Source organism: Oreochromis aureus, linkage group 13 (genome assembly GCF_013358895.1).
Source record: "Oreochromis aureus strain Israel breed Guangdong linkage group 13, ZZ_aureus, whole genome shotgun sequence".
In the NCBI taxonomy this organism is placed as follows: Eukaryota; Metazoa; Chordata; class Actinopteri; order Cichliformes; family Cichlidae; genus Oreochromis; species Oreochromis aureus.
The window spans coordinates 13,858,638-13,872,925 of NC_052954.1; the positions used below are offsets into that span (position 1 = coordinate 13,858,638).

At 42.0% G+C, this 14,288-nt stretch overlaps 1 protein-coding gene across 2 annotated transcripts; it reads left to right on the plus strand.

The window, feature by feature from the left end:
* The first annotated feature begins 1,229 nt into the window (after window positions 1-1,229).
* Window positions 1,230-13,894, plus strand: ppp1r21 (protein phosphatase 1, regulatory subunit 21). 2 transcript variants are annotated; one of them, XM_031732100.2, is made up of 22 exons: window positions 1,230-1,915; window positions 3,094-3,162; window positions 3,422-3,568; window positions 3,737-3,838; window positions 3,959-4,123; window positions 4,223-4,281; window positions 4,548-4,642; window positions 4,860-4,912; window positions 5,081-5,230; window positions 5,738-5,839; window positions 5,935-6,023; window positions 6,112-6,248; window positions 6,450-6,542; window positions 6,969-7,096; window positions 7,654-7,803; window positions 8,722-8,814; window positions 9,119-9,373; window positions 9,718-9,753; window positions 9,872-9,988; window positions 10,448-10,546; window positions 10,655-10,783; window positions 12,358-13,894. In XM_031732100.2, exons 1-22 carry the CDS (start codon window positions 1,856-1,858, stop codon window positions 12,385-12,387), a joined length of 2,358 nt encoding a protein of 785 aa, XP_031587960.1. In that variant the 5' UTR covers window positions 1,230-1,855; the 3' UTR covers window positions 12,388-13,894. The 2 variants fall into 2 exon arrangements, with proteins under 2 accessions (XP_031587960.1, XP_031587961.1); XM_031732101.2 differs by having other exon boundaries at window positions 3,761-3,838.
* Window positions 13,895-14,288: the final 394 nt, after the last annotated feature.

The following is a 14,288-nucleotide window of genomic DNA, read 5'->3' on the forward strand; positions in this document are numbered from 1 at the left end:
ACAACATAAAGGGCTTTAAGACAATTGTTGCTGTGGTTTGGCACTATATAAGTAAAATTGAATTGAATTGAAGAGAAAGGTGGTTTAAACATACTACATCTACCTACATACATAGGTGTAACAACCCTGTGCTAGCTTCAGGGCAGCTATTTTTGGGGCCCTTAGTGCCACGATGTATCAGAAGAATCATAACTTCACTCTCTCGTTCACTCAAACATACTCACACATACATAAAGCAATAACCGCTGATATCAATTCCAGCTTTTGATCAGCTTCATGGACAACAGCTGAAGTCAGACATCAGGGGAATGAACACTTTTATTTAAGTTTTTGCTACAAACACACACCATCTTTCTAGACTACTGCATACCCTAATCAGATTTAAACGGCTTGGTAAAGTAACATAACGACAACTCTGATGTATATAAGCACGGAACAAAGAAGACAAGCCCATTAGCCACAGGTCTTCACAAACTGATTGGATTGGGAGACTCATTTCTAGAATTCCTCATTATTTCCAGAGGACCAACATTCAGACATGTCACACACACAGTATTACAGTAAGAGTACCTAATTTCAATGTATGAGAAGTAACAATGTTTTAGTCCTTTACAAAAACACTAAACACAATTTCATCATTCGGCCTATGTGATCAGCTGCTGATACCCAAAGAACTGGCAGTATGCTGATTCTGTTCTCTCTCTCCTTCCTCTTTCGAACACCACTTTTTTTTTTTCACTTTGCTTGCTAAACATAATGTAAAAAGCTGCTGCACCAGCTAATTACTTTTTAAGACACCAAAAAATATACTGTTTCATTGTTGATGTCAACTGGTTCACACTCATTTTGCGAGCTGTCAGGAAGTAAGGTCAGGAAGTACAACTAATTCATTTGCCTGCATGCTCCTTCGCCATCAATACTTTTCAGTAAAGTCTAGTTTAATCAATGGAGTGTGAAATGACTGAGGAAGTCTTTGAAGAGCTATAATCAAATTCAAAATCATTTCAATATATGCTGTATAACAAAAAGAAAAGAAAAAATAACGATACAGTGTGCTACAATTTAAATGACAGTAAATGATAAGTATCTATCTATCTATCTATCTATCTATCTATCTATCTATCTATCTATCTATCTATCTATCTATCCATCTATCCCTTCAAACGCTAGGTGGCGCCCTGTTTTCTTCTTCTCCCTTCTTCTCTGTTTTCTGCACTTTGACCTCGGCGCTCGCCTCTCTCGTCGGCTCAGACTTCAGGAGGATTTTGCGGGTTAGCTAGAAAATGAAAGTATTCCTTCAAATGAATGGGGATTTAGGGCTGTTGTGCTAGCCGAGCAGCCGCTACCTTTACTGTCTAATAGGATTTGCGGACGCCGCGGGTCACCGGCTCCTGTCAGATAAAACCACATACATGTGTCGCTCCTCGTCGGGGTTTGTTTTGCTACATAGCCTCTTCGCTTCGCGTAGCTAACAGGCTCTGTCGGCGTTACTGGTACTAACTTGAAAAAAAAAAAGGGACATTACTGTTAGATCGGAATAAACACCTGTCTTTGGAAATGAACTGTTGACCACTGTCCGTTTTATTTTCTGGGACTGATGACAGACCTACTGTCACAATGTCCCCGAGGTCAGTTCTCACAGGTAGCGGAAGAAGCCTTCATGGAATAGGAAATTTTACCAGTGGGCTAACCGATCTGAGTTAGCCAGGTTACAGCTCACCGTGTCCGACGTCAACCTTGCAAGTAACTGACACCGTGAACTACACACTAAGCTAACCGGACAGCCTTTGGCCAGCCCGGCTACTGAGGATTAACGTTTCCTAGCATCACCGGTTGGCGACTAGATAGCGTCGCCATGGCTAACGTTACAGACCTGCAGACAAAATACAGCAAACTGGCACAGGAGTATTCAAAGGTAAAACACCGCCTCTGTTTACTGCTGATGATCTTACCTGTTATTGCTAACAAGGCTACTACACAGAACCTGTCAGTGAGCTATCAGCGTTAGCTAGTTTTCTGCCTTGCGTGTACTTGAACTCAATGGAAAACAACACCTGAGATATTTATGATTAGTGAAGAGAAGCAGATCAGCTTTTCAAAGACATAAACTTAACTTAGACCATAGAGCTTACTTTGTTGGTTATAGCAGAAACTAATACAGTTCACCTGGAATAAGGTAGATTATCACAGATGTAGGCTAGCCACCGAGGCTACACACACAGGTGTCATTATCAGCCTGTGTGTAGCTTTAATGCTTTGTTTGGTGCATTTTCCTTAGGCTGCGTGGGAAAATGTCTTGCATGCTGCATTTGACGTTATAAGTAACCAAAATAAGCGGTGTTCAAAGGCTGTAAACAATTGTTTAATGGTTAAACAGTTTAGTGACAGTAAAGCCTGTGTGGCCTTTGTTTCTGTGTCAGCTGACAGCTCCGGGAGCGTTATAGCTGTTTCCTGTTCAACTCTGATCCTCCCCACCAGCAGCCAAACAGTGTATGATCCTCAGGAAGTGCTGACGGTGTGATTGTTGCATAGACTCTTGCTGTAATAAGCATGTCTTTAGAGGCTACTGATCATACAGTAAAAAGCACTGAGTTTGGGTTTCTCCAGTAATCACAGTTGGTCAGTACTCATAACTCATTACTTATAAATGTGGAAACGTCACTCAGTAAGCAAACTTTTCTTGACTTGAACTTGAAGTATATTAAAAAAGAACTGACACAAGCATGCCACAGACAGTAAGTTTCTTCTTCATATTTATCTCAAACTTAATATTTTGGGCTTATAGAGAACGTTAAAAGTCACATGATTTATAACAGAAGGCAAAATGAGAGCAACACTGAAATACACTAATGGATTCATCTCAATTTTCTTGTTTTTGGAGTCATTAGGAGGCAAAATTGCAGCAGAGACTATTATTTGATTACCTGCTCTGATCTTGTCTACATAGAATTGAATAAAAAGTCAAAACTACGCATAATTATAGAGCAGAGATTTGCTGTGTGCTCTTTATTTTAAAATTGCATTTGCATCTCAAACAGCGGTTTGTACTTTTTACATCTGAATGGTTTTTTTCCTCTGTGTGTGTGTTCACAGCTACGTGCCCAGAACCAAGTGCTGAAGAAGGCGGTTGTGGATGAACAGGCCAACTCTGCCTCACTAAAGGTACAGTGATGTGTATTTAAAAAAGAAAGCAAAGTATTGAGAAAGCAAGCATTGAAATGACATTGCAAGCAACTCTGTTTTTCATATTTGCAAACCAAATGTGATCACCAAGTCTGACCTGTACTTGTTGCAGTGTTACCATGAGTTATGTTGCTGTTGCACAATGACAACAGAATGACTTCATGTTGTTTTAAAGGCTGTGATTTGCTTGCATGTGTTAGTCATCAAAGTCATTTTTTTTTTTTTCTTCTGTTATTAGGAGCAGCTGAAGCAGAGAGACCAGAGCCTGAGGAAGCAGGAGCAGGAGATGGACAGTCTCAGCTTCAGGAACCAGCAGCTGGCTAAGAGGGTGGAGCTGCTACAAGAGGAGCTGGCTGCTAGTGAAGCTAAGGGCAAAAAGGGGAAGGTGAACATGAGGGGAAAGGGGGAAACGTGGGAGTGGCTTCATAGTGAGCTAGAGGGAGCAGCATATATTTATTTCTTTTTTTGTAGTGGTCTTAAAGTTATGATAGTTAAACAGTAATGTTTGTCACACAAGTTGATAGTTAATAGCCCCAACCCCAATCTCCTCCAGAGTAAAGGAGACTCTCCTTCACAGCACGGCCTGCAAACCCAGAGTGTTTTTGATGAGGACCTGCAGAAAAAGATTGAAGAAAATGAGCGACTGCACATCCAAGTAGGCAGCCACGCTGTGCTTACAGTGCATGTTTAAAATACCAATTTTACAGTGAATGTGTCTGGATATGAGGGGAGGTCACGTATGTGACAGCTGTGCTTCCTGCTGTGTCTTTGTCAGTTTTACGAAGCAGACGAGCAGCACAAGAAGACGGAGGCTGAGCTGAGGGAGCGATTAGAAAAGCTGGAGAAGGATGCAGAGCAGCACCAGGCTGTCGTGGACGGGCTCACCACAAAGTATGCAGAAACGATCGAGCGGCTGCAGAGTGACAAAGCACGTTTAGAGGTAAGGGCTCAGCAGGAGAGACACTGAAGTTGTTCACGCGATTGCCAATTTTAATAACATTTAATTTAAAAAAAATGATTTTTTTCCCCGTTTTTACAGGTGAAAGCACAAACTCTGGAACGAGAAGCAAAAGAATGCAGAATGCGAACAGAAGACTGGTAAATATACATTTTATTCATAGTTTGAATGATTTAATCCTTCAGTGTTATAACATTGTTCAGCATAGTAACTGTAAGTAACTGTATCAATGTGAGTGTTAAACTGACTTTGACAAATACAAGATATGTACATAATACATTTTCATAGAGCTATGATGCAAATCTAGCAGTACACATTTCTGCACATTGCCTTTTTAAACTGAATTACAGCAAACTTGAAATGCATGTTGAGAGCAGCTCAACACTTCTTCGATCTCCCTCTGCAGCCAGCAGCAGCTGAGGCGGTGCCAGTCGGAGCTGAACAGACAGGTGAAACAAAGCAGCAGTGTTATCCAGGAGAAAGTGCCCTTTAATGACACCAGTGAGTATCTGGTACTATTTGAGAACATTTCCATGCTTGTCAGTGATACTATAACAACACGCTGCTTTGGAGTAAGCACTGTAATGCTACACACGACTGTAACACTGCGCCAACGCAACCAATTAAACTGTGTTTGCAAAGTTAATAAAAGTTCATTGCGGGGGTTGAAGTTCTGCTCTAGTTTACATGCTTCTTTTTTTCTCCTCCATCTCTGCAGAATTTAGTGACTACAACAGCCTAAACGTGCCATCACACAATCGAAGGCACCAGGTAAGTGAGAAAACAAACACATTCGGGTGTATTGCAAGTACAGATTCACATCTCAAGTAACCACCTTTAAAAATATTACCTGTACATCAATGTAGGGATAACACACTGAGTTGCCTTTAGTTAGAAAGGGTAGTAAAATAGCGATCTGTGAACTGTGCCGCCTTCCAGCTGAAGGCCCGGGATGTGGCAGGCCAGGCCATGAGCTTCATCCAGGATTTGGTGGCTGCTCTGTTGAACTTCCACTCCTACACAGAGCAGAGAGTACACATCTATCCCCTGGACTCCTCTATTGAGACCATCTCCCCTCTCAACCAGAAGGTGAGGCAGCCATACAGGAGAGGTACAGGCATTCTGTCAAATACAATGCATGCTGGTGTTCAAAGCCATTATAGTTTTGCATTTTCTAATCAGCTCTTATTTTTTATTTCATTTTGACTTTTTATTTTAATTCAGTCGGTTTCCCGAGTGGGTTCCTTTGTTTCAGTTTAGTTGTCATTGTTTGAAAATATTTCGTTTTGGTTGAGTTTTTATTAGTTAGGTGTTAGTTTTTTGTTTTGTTTTTTAATGACTTTTTAATGATTATTTTATTGAGGGTGTATGTCAGAGGCAAGATTTTAGGAAAATCCGTTTAGGTATTACAATAAAAAAGCAGTCTTGCAAACATACAAGGTGTCAGTAAACACATCCATCAGTGTCTCATCTGGCAAGTTGCAATAAATTTTTTACCAAACTAACAAAGACTTTTCACATCTAGTTTTAGTTACCTTAGTGGTGCCACATAAGGAGGCGCATTTCATTTAATGTATATTCCTTCTCTTAACCCAGTTTTCTCAGTATCTGCATGAGAATGCAGCCTATGTGCGCCCCCTGGAGGACAGCTTTCTCCAGTTATACCAAAGCATCACAGAGGACACTGTCACAGTACTGGTGCGTTTTGGATGGAGGGTGTGTGGAGGTCTTATGTTTGTTTAGAAACAGAAAAGAAATTGACACTAATTGTGCTTTTCTGTTTTGAATCAAAGGAAACTGTGATCAAGCTGAAAAATTTCGCTGTCAACTTCTCGTCATACACCCACTTTCTCCAAAAGATTCTTCCCTACCAGTTAAAAAGGTCAGCAGTGTGTGTGTGTGTGTGTACACGTGTGAGATAGACAAATAGAGTGGAGGAGGCTATTGTGATGGGTGTCTTCTGCTTTCAGCCTTGAAGAAGAGTGCGAGGCACCTCTTTGTACTGCTGCCCTTAGTGCGAAAAACCAGGAGCTGCAGAGTGACATCAAGCGAGTGACATCTGTGTTTGAGAAACTGCAGAACTACATTAACCTTTTGGCCTTACCCAGTAGGTTATCACACAGCATTTGAGCTCTTTTTGTCTAAAAGCTCTCAGTCTGTACTTTGCCAGAATAATTATATACATACATATTCATTTAAATGCTGTTTTTCCTGAAGGAATAGGGGAATTTGGTAATATGTAAATACAGCAGAGGGTTTATGAAGTGATGAGCAGACATGTCTGACGAATGTGCGCGATGTGTCTCAGGTGTTCGGCAGGATGCCATGCCACAGAGCAACACGTCAGCCGTCTTCACCCAGCTGGCCGCCTGCCTGCACAGTCTTCATGATGCCATTAAAGGTGGGTGGATCTGTTAGACGTTGCTTTTCGTACACAGCATGAAGATTTCTTTATGTACTTCATTCATAAATAATACAGCAAAAGCAGCTTTTTAAGGACTAAATATCCAGAAGGTTCAGTGTAAAGTTTATTCAAATGAATCAGCAGACGGAAGCATAATTTTTTTGCTCTTTGGAGAAGAGTCACTTTTGTTGGCAATTAGCTGTGAGAATGGGTTTCTGTAACAAGCACCTTTGTTTGGGTATTTTAGTTAAATGTTTACTCAAATCCTGCAGTTTTAGTGTATGAGAATATTGTGAAAATCTGCATGTTATTGTTAAACATCACCGGTCAGGGAGCGAGGAACTGATTGAGCCACGTTTATTAAGTTAAAGTTGGAACATAAAGCAAATCCTGCTGTTCTTTTTTTGCTCCTTGTGTCTCCAGAGATGTCAAAGCATTACAACCAGAAGGCCGTCATTGAGCGGGAGCTCCCCACCGTCACCCAAAAGCTCTGTACCACCACAGAGTGCCTCCTGGGATCTCTGGGTTCTCTAACTAGCTGCACCGGCAAGGTATGGCCAACAGGGGGCAGGCAGCAGCCAGGTTTATATTTCCTGTAGTGCAAGTTTAGCTGCAATACATAAAGGCTTAATTGTAAGTAGCAGTGAGTTGTCTCTGCAACTGGATCACATTGGTAAATTGCCACAAATGGAAGAGCACAGAAGTGCGGGACTCAGGTGGGCAGCGGTTAAACGTTGGAAGATACAGTCCAAATTGCAGTCTGTACAGCTGCTCCCCAGCAAGAGCACGGGGATGAATGATTTTTGTGAATCGAGCGAATTGTCGGCTGAAGTGTGTGTGTGCCGATTGGATGACACTCCACTGGGTTGCAGCACAGCCCACGACATGTGGAGTGAGCTGCGTTTTGCAAGCAGGCAGAGGCTTAATTGCTCCAACATTTATCTTCCTCAACACTTGGTGGTGGAATTGGCTCTCTGCTGTAAACACAGCGGCTAATCTCAGGGTAAACAGAATGCTGAGTGTCAGGGTTTCTTCAGCCGAGGAAGCTGCAGAAATATCGGTTTTGTTTGAGAGATCTGACGCGTGATGTCGCTGTAACTTGCTGCAGATTGCCACCTTCTTCAGCAACAACTTGGACTTCTTCACGTCATCGGGCTACAGTCCGAGAGGGAGCACGGCAGCTCTTAACCCTGTCCAAGCAGAGAGTATGCTGGCCAACAAAAAGAAGGCAACAGCCTATATCCAAGCTGTCAAAAAGGTTAGTATGTGTAGCATGCTATTCCCCACTTTCTTCCCTTTTCCCTTAAATAGACTTTACTTGGGCTGGCTGACATGTTCTATCTTTCAACTACTTTTAGTATTTATTATGCTTTAAAATTCATATGTCATGTTTTTCCTATTGGCTGGACTGTTGCAAGTGCTTAATATCATTTGGCCACTTCCCAAAAGAGGATCTTGACTTGCGTTCAGACTCCAGCTCCTCCGTCTTGTACTGCAGCTGGCAGCACAGGAGCAGTAGTCCCCGCCCCCTCACGTGCCCTGGAGGGCCGCTTTAACCGACACCTGCAGCAGGTGGAGAACTGGTTCACGCTCCTCTGCGCTGACTTGCAGAGCAGAGCGAGGGCTACCGTCACCAGCTGCAGTCCGAAACGGTGGAGTTGGAGTTGATTCGCAGGAGAAACCCTCATCGGAGCAGCAGCTGATTATATTGCTGAGTTATTTACTTGTCACAGAGTACTTGGCAAATAAAATATATGCAGAGGGGGGAAAAAATTAAGCACATATATGCATGCACACGTCTCCCAACCACAAACAGGATTTGAATCAGTAAGAAACACTGAAGCCTTTCAACTTACAGCTCACAGACTTTGGATCAGTGTGCTCAGTGAGATTAAAAACACTGATTTGTAATATCTTTTCAAAAACATTAAGAAAGTCTTTGTAAGTATTTTATCTCTCAGAGAGTCTCATATCTACATTTTACATCTTAAAAATGTTTTGATCTGCTTTTACATTGCTTTTATATTTTATAATTCCATTTTAAATTTACCCTTTAATCAATTTGAGTATTATTTTAAACCTACTTCTGCAGAATTCAAATTCTTTCTAAATATTACATGGATTTTTTGAAATGATTATTAAATGACTAAAATAAATGTTTTTTTCACCCATTTAGGCCAAGCCCCAGTCTGTTCCGTACAGAGAAGCCCTGTCAAACCGTCGCATACTAACCAGCTCCACTGAGAGCAGAGAAGGTCTCACTCAGCAGGTAAAAATACAGAGATACGGATAAATTGGTGATAAAAGTAGAGAAAAAAACCTGTCCTGTCTTAACACAGTCGTGTCATGTATTATCTGAGGTGTAGACAGCTAGCAAAGCTGTTGATGTTTTACTTTTTAATGTGCCCAGTGTTTCACATAAATCTGTCACTTTATCAAAGTGCGAAGCCATATGATAAAACCCAGTGAGAATTATTATATAGTTTCCTTCTTACGTCTCTTAACCTTTGCTCATCTCCGTATCCACAAGCTCACTGTCTACTTCTCTCCTTCTCCCCATTGGCCTCCTGCAGGTGCAGCAGAGCCAAGAGAAGATTGCTCGTCTGGAGCAGGAGAAGGAGCACTGGCTGCTGGAGGCCCAGTTAGGGAAGGTGCGGCTGGAAAAGGAGAACCAGCGCATTGCGGAACTGGAAGCGCAGCTAGCAGCAGCTCTCGGGGGAAGTCCGAACTCGCAAACGGCTGCAGCCGACGCACTCACGCGGGGCCACGAAGAAGCAGCGGCAGAACTGAAAGCCGCAGGAAAAGAGCCAACGCTGTGCACGAGCCTGGTACTTCTCCGTGACCACTCGGTCTGCTGTTTGCTTTCACTTTGCAGGGGAAATTTTGTGTCCTTGGCACTGATTTGTTTCAACAAAGGGAGTATTATTGTTGTTTCCTTCTGGCTTCCACACTAAGCCGGTTAATAAAATGCAGACGTCCAAGAGCTGATGTGGCAGAGTAGGAGAATGCTGTTGTTATTCAGTGCTGAGATTGCTCTCATAATGTTTGTTTCAAGTAGCTGTAACACGTGTGTGTTTTTATTGCTATATCTTGCATGTCTGTTTTTTTTTTTTTTTTTTTTAAATATATTTTACATCTCTTACTTTTTTTTTTTTTTTTTTTTTGTCACCAGGTTGGAATGTTGTGCACAACACCTACAGATGAGCATGTGAGTGTCCGTACATTTCATTAAAATATTTAAGTGCAGAATTTGTACCCATCTCATAATGCTCCCTCCAAGGACAACAAAATCTTCTGTAGCTGGATGTTTGTGTCTGACTTTGCAGGTGGGAGACGAGGAGTCTAGGGAGCAGCTGATAAAGAGCCACTACATGGCCAGAGTAGGAGAGCTCACCACCCAACTCCAGATTTCAGATAGCAAAGCTGTGCACTTTCACTCTGAGGTGAAGATCTTACTGAAAGTTGTTTATCAAAGTAACTGTGTGTCGTAAGAAAGACCGTTAGTTTGCCTTACACGTACATATTCTCTTTATGCTTTGAAAATGGTTCTCGAGTCGGGGTTATTACCATCTCCACTGAAAAACCTACACTAAATATTTTAAGTAATATGTTGAGTCTTACCCTAGATGTAAATGACTTGTTAAAGTTACTGTCACTTGCCTTAGTTTGGCATTATAGCAACAGAAATGCACCTGATGTCGAGTTAGACGTGACGGTTTAGCAGCAGAGACTTTAATATAGTGGATTTCCTGCAACTTTGACACTGTTCTTAAATATACCTACTTTTCAAAGAAATCCCTCCTGTTATTGCAGCTTTTGAAACCGATCTGTAAAGCGTGCCAGACATGCTTTAAAATCATCAGGGCACAGCAAGTTGTTTACTTTTCTCTTTCCCTTTGTAGTGTCGAGCTTTGGCTAAGAGATTAGCCATTGCAGAGAAGTCGCGGGAGACTTTCAGTGAGGAGGTCAAACTGGCTAATCAGAATATCACACGCTTGCAGGTATGATGCACTGCCAAAGAGCTTCCAGTTATGGCATAAAGCGTAAACATTAGCGTCCTTTCAAGTCAAAAAGCATTCACTTTGTAACTGTTTGGGCCTGACACGCAGGATGAGCTGGCTACGACTAAGAGGAGCTACGAAGACCAGCTTAGCATGATGAGCGACCATCTGTGCAGCATGAATGAGACTTTGAGCAAGCAGCGAGAGGAAATCGACACGCTCAAAATGGGCAGCAAGGTATAACCTTTTGAATTCCAGCTTCTTTCGTAGTATTTGCTTTTTAAAATTTTGGATCACTCTCAGGGTTTGCTTTCAGCTGTGAGGTACTGCCAGTCTCCAGTTAGTCTCTGAAATGTTTGGGCGGTGATATCATTTGGATGCGTATGTCAATGCAACAACAGTCAACATTAATGTGTAGACTTCAATTACGTATAAACATTCAATTTGGTATTAATTAAGCAAGTAAAAGTTCTGTGGTCAAATGTGTGGTCAACAGGAGCGCTGGTCCAAGTGAAGAAGGTCATCGTTAAAATGAGAAAACAACACAAATCCACCAGCCGAATAAACAGTTTGATATATTTTTGAGAGGGTAAATGGTGGATGATCACAGGATCATTTCCATAAGCAGAGAAAAAACCCTTTAAACATCCTGGTGAGTGAAAAACACTCTTCCAGGAGGTAGGCGTATCGTTTTCAAAGTCTGCCATAATGAGAGTAAAAGGGTTCACCACAAGGAGCAAACCGGTGATTAGCCTCAACAGTAGAAGGTGCAGATTAGACTGCCAAAACACATCTATAAAAGGCAGACCAGCTCAGGAGCAATATTCTTTGGACAGATGAGGCTAAAATCAACTTGTAGCAGAATTAAGGGGAGAAGAATGTAACGGGGCGCGCTGGGATCAGCTCATAATTCAAAGCATTAAACGTGTGATGGTGTGGTCACGCTCGGCTTACAGTAACGATGGGTCACTATGGTTTATTGGCGATGTGACAGAAGGCAGAAACAGCTGGGTGGATTACGGAGTGTATCGAGCTATACTCTCTGCTCAGATTCACACAGATGAAGCAGAGTAGATTGGATGGTGCTCCACACTACACATGGACAGTGACCCAAAACATACAGGAGTTTTTTAAGGTAAACAAGTGGAATATTCTGCAGTGGAAATCCCTCACCTGATCTCTACGAAACTGAGCGTTCATGTCAGCGAAGCAAATGTGTTTGGCACGTGAATAAAGCTGACTGTAATTCCTTGTTGAACATTTACAGACCAAACTGTACCACCACCCTGTCCCTCCAAATCTCGAAAGAGAAGCGATATGGCCACGTGGAGTGTGAAGGATCAGTCGCTAGTGAAGTGTGACATTGTAAAGTTTCTCAGTTATGAGGTGAAGTGGGAGGTCAGCGGTGGCGTTGCGGTTGTTGCGAGGTTTAATGGGAAAAGCACCTGCCGCAGACATCTGAAAAAGCCATTAAGCTACAGGCGCAGTAAAGGAGAGAGCTGTTTTTTAAAAAAGGAGAAAAAACGTGCATGCCCCTGCATGTGCGCACACAGATGGCTGGATGCTGGGAAGTTTCAGGACCCGGCATGTTTGTGATCTAAAGGTGGCGATTTTTCTCTTGAAGGCCAGCACACCAGCCTCAGCATGTTTTTCAGTTTTTGAAACGGAATACGAATTTTGTCTGTCTTAGTCACTGCACTGAAATGCAACACAGAGCGTTAGCTTCTGCACCAACCCTGGATATGGCTTGTTTTGAGTTTAGAGGACTGAGCTCACTTTTTTATGTGTGTGTGTGTGTGTTTTTTCTTTAGGGAAATGCCAAAAAGAACAAAGGCCGCTAGTGCTGCTCCTCAAAACTCAAGCTCCATTTGACGCCACTATAAAGGCACCCTGGGAGAAGACCTGAACCTCAGAGCCTCCCTGCAGCGTCTTGGTACCAACACTGTCACCAAACCACAGGATAACCACCTGAGCCTGCAGCTCTTCCACTTGCAGGCAGTACAAAACTGTTTGGAAGCTCAAACACATTTGACTGAAAATGCTTTGTTTTTCCTTCCCCCCTTTCCTCGTCACAGAAGTACATGAAACATAACAATTTGCTAAAAAAAAAAAAAAAATGCTTTCCAAAACTGGACCAGAAGTTACTGCTTGACCTCCGCGTCAAACCACGCTGCTTTCCCAAGAGAAGGAGCAGAAAAAGATAAACAGCTGCAGCAGCTGAAGTTTTTAATACTTACTGAAGTCAAGACTTGAAGACCAAACCCTGTTAATCAGTGCGTGTAGTCGTCCAGCTTAATGTGCGTATGAGAGACGGTGGAACTGTGCGTTCTTATTGCTTATCTGTGAGAGTGCGCGTGTGTGTGTGTGTGCTCAGACTGTTGTCCTTGTGTGACTGTAGCACCAGGCTCTACAACGTGAGTAATGTTTTACAAATACCTTTTTTTGTTTCTTAGATCAAATTTGAGAATATAATGCCCCCCCCCCCCACCACGTCCCTTCTGACACTAGAGTATAACACAAGGTTCTGAAAAGAAGGGCTTTAAAATCCCAACCGTAACAAAGACGTGCTTAAATTCATTCCTCATTTTTAAGAAATCTTCAGTCGTCTAGGAGTGGAGGAAAGAAAAGATGTCTGCCTCGAAGCGCTGATTAACCGTGTTTACTTTAATGGGAAGGGACGGACAAGTTGGAGCTTGTGAAATGATGTCAATTTATCTCTGTGAAATTATGCTGTAACAAGTCATTTTTATCACCAAAGTAAGTGTGGATGTGCACTCAGAAGCCTGGCGGGGAACGGCAGTCTCTCGACGTTGTACGACGTGTGGATAAAAAAGGGTTTATGTGAATATAACCTCATTTAAAATCATGATGTAATTGTACTGTACAATGAGTAAAAAAATTATATAGGCCTATATACAAAAGGCATTTATTCAGAGGTTACAAAACTTTTATTTTCCACAAATTTTACAAACTGACATCTGTGGCTAGTTTAGTGTGTCTCTTCTAAGGCTACAATACAGAGAGGGATCGGCCCACACTGTAACTGGTGCTCAGAAAACTTTTGAGTCATGGCAGAGGGCAGTTAAAGTTTACACTAAAATTGTACTTACATGAGGTAAAAGGAAGAAAAGCCCAGAAGTGATTGTGAGCAGTTCATTTAAATCCTTTTGTTTGCCAGTCTACAGCTGCCAGCAGACCAGCAGACCTTTGATCTGACAGGTTTGCCAACGCCCTCTAAACACATTAAAAAAAAAAAAAAGCAAGAAACTTGTATTCTCACATTGTAACTTGTTGAAAAGCACACATAAAATATGTGACGCAAAATAAAGAGCTTGCTCAAAACATAAATGTGTCATGTATTTAGAGTCACTTGGTTATTAATCACTCCTAAAATTGACCTAACTTTACCTGCTGCGTTTATGGGAGGTGAGGGAGACTGGGAATTATAAGTTGTGTATAATTTTAAAGGGCGAAAAAGCAGCCGCTAACACACCCAAACTACTGGGAAATGAGGCACGGACATGTGAGGACTAGAAGAGCAGTTTCTGATGCCGTCACTTGTTTTGAAAGGAAAAACGTGTCGTTTTATATAAATTCGCGATGCTTTCAAGTACTCTTGGTACATGACTGAAGAGTACAGTAGCTCTAATAAGAAGTTTGTGAAGGCTGCAGAATTACTATACGTACATAATACAAAAGGCATTTACATTACTGTAAAGTTAGGCGATTTAAATATCCTGCT

Coding starts and splice junctions, on each gene's coding strand:
- ppp1r21 (XM_031732100.2), top strand. CDS start 1,856: ATGGCTAACGTTACAGACCTGCAGACAAAATACAGCAAACTGGCACAG. Junction 4,913..5,080: donor CACACAATCGAAGGCACCAG/GTAAGTGAGAAA, acceptor GCCGCCTTCCAG/CTGAAGGCCCGGGATGTGGC. Junction 9,754..9,871: donor CAACACCTACAGATGAGCAT/GTGAGTGTCCGT, acceptor CTGACTTTGCAG/GTGGGAGACGAGGAGTCTAG.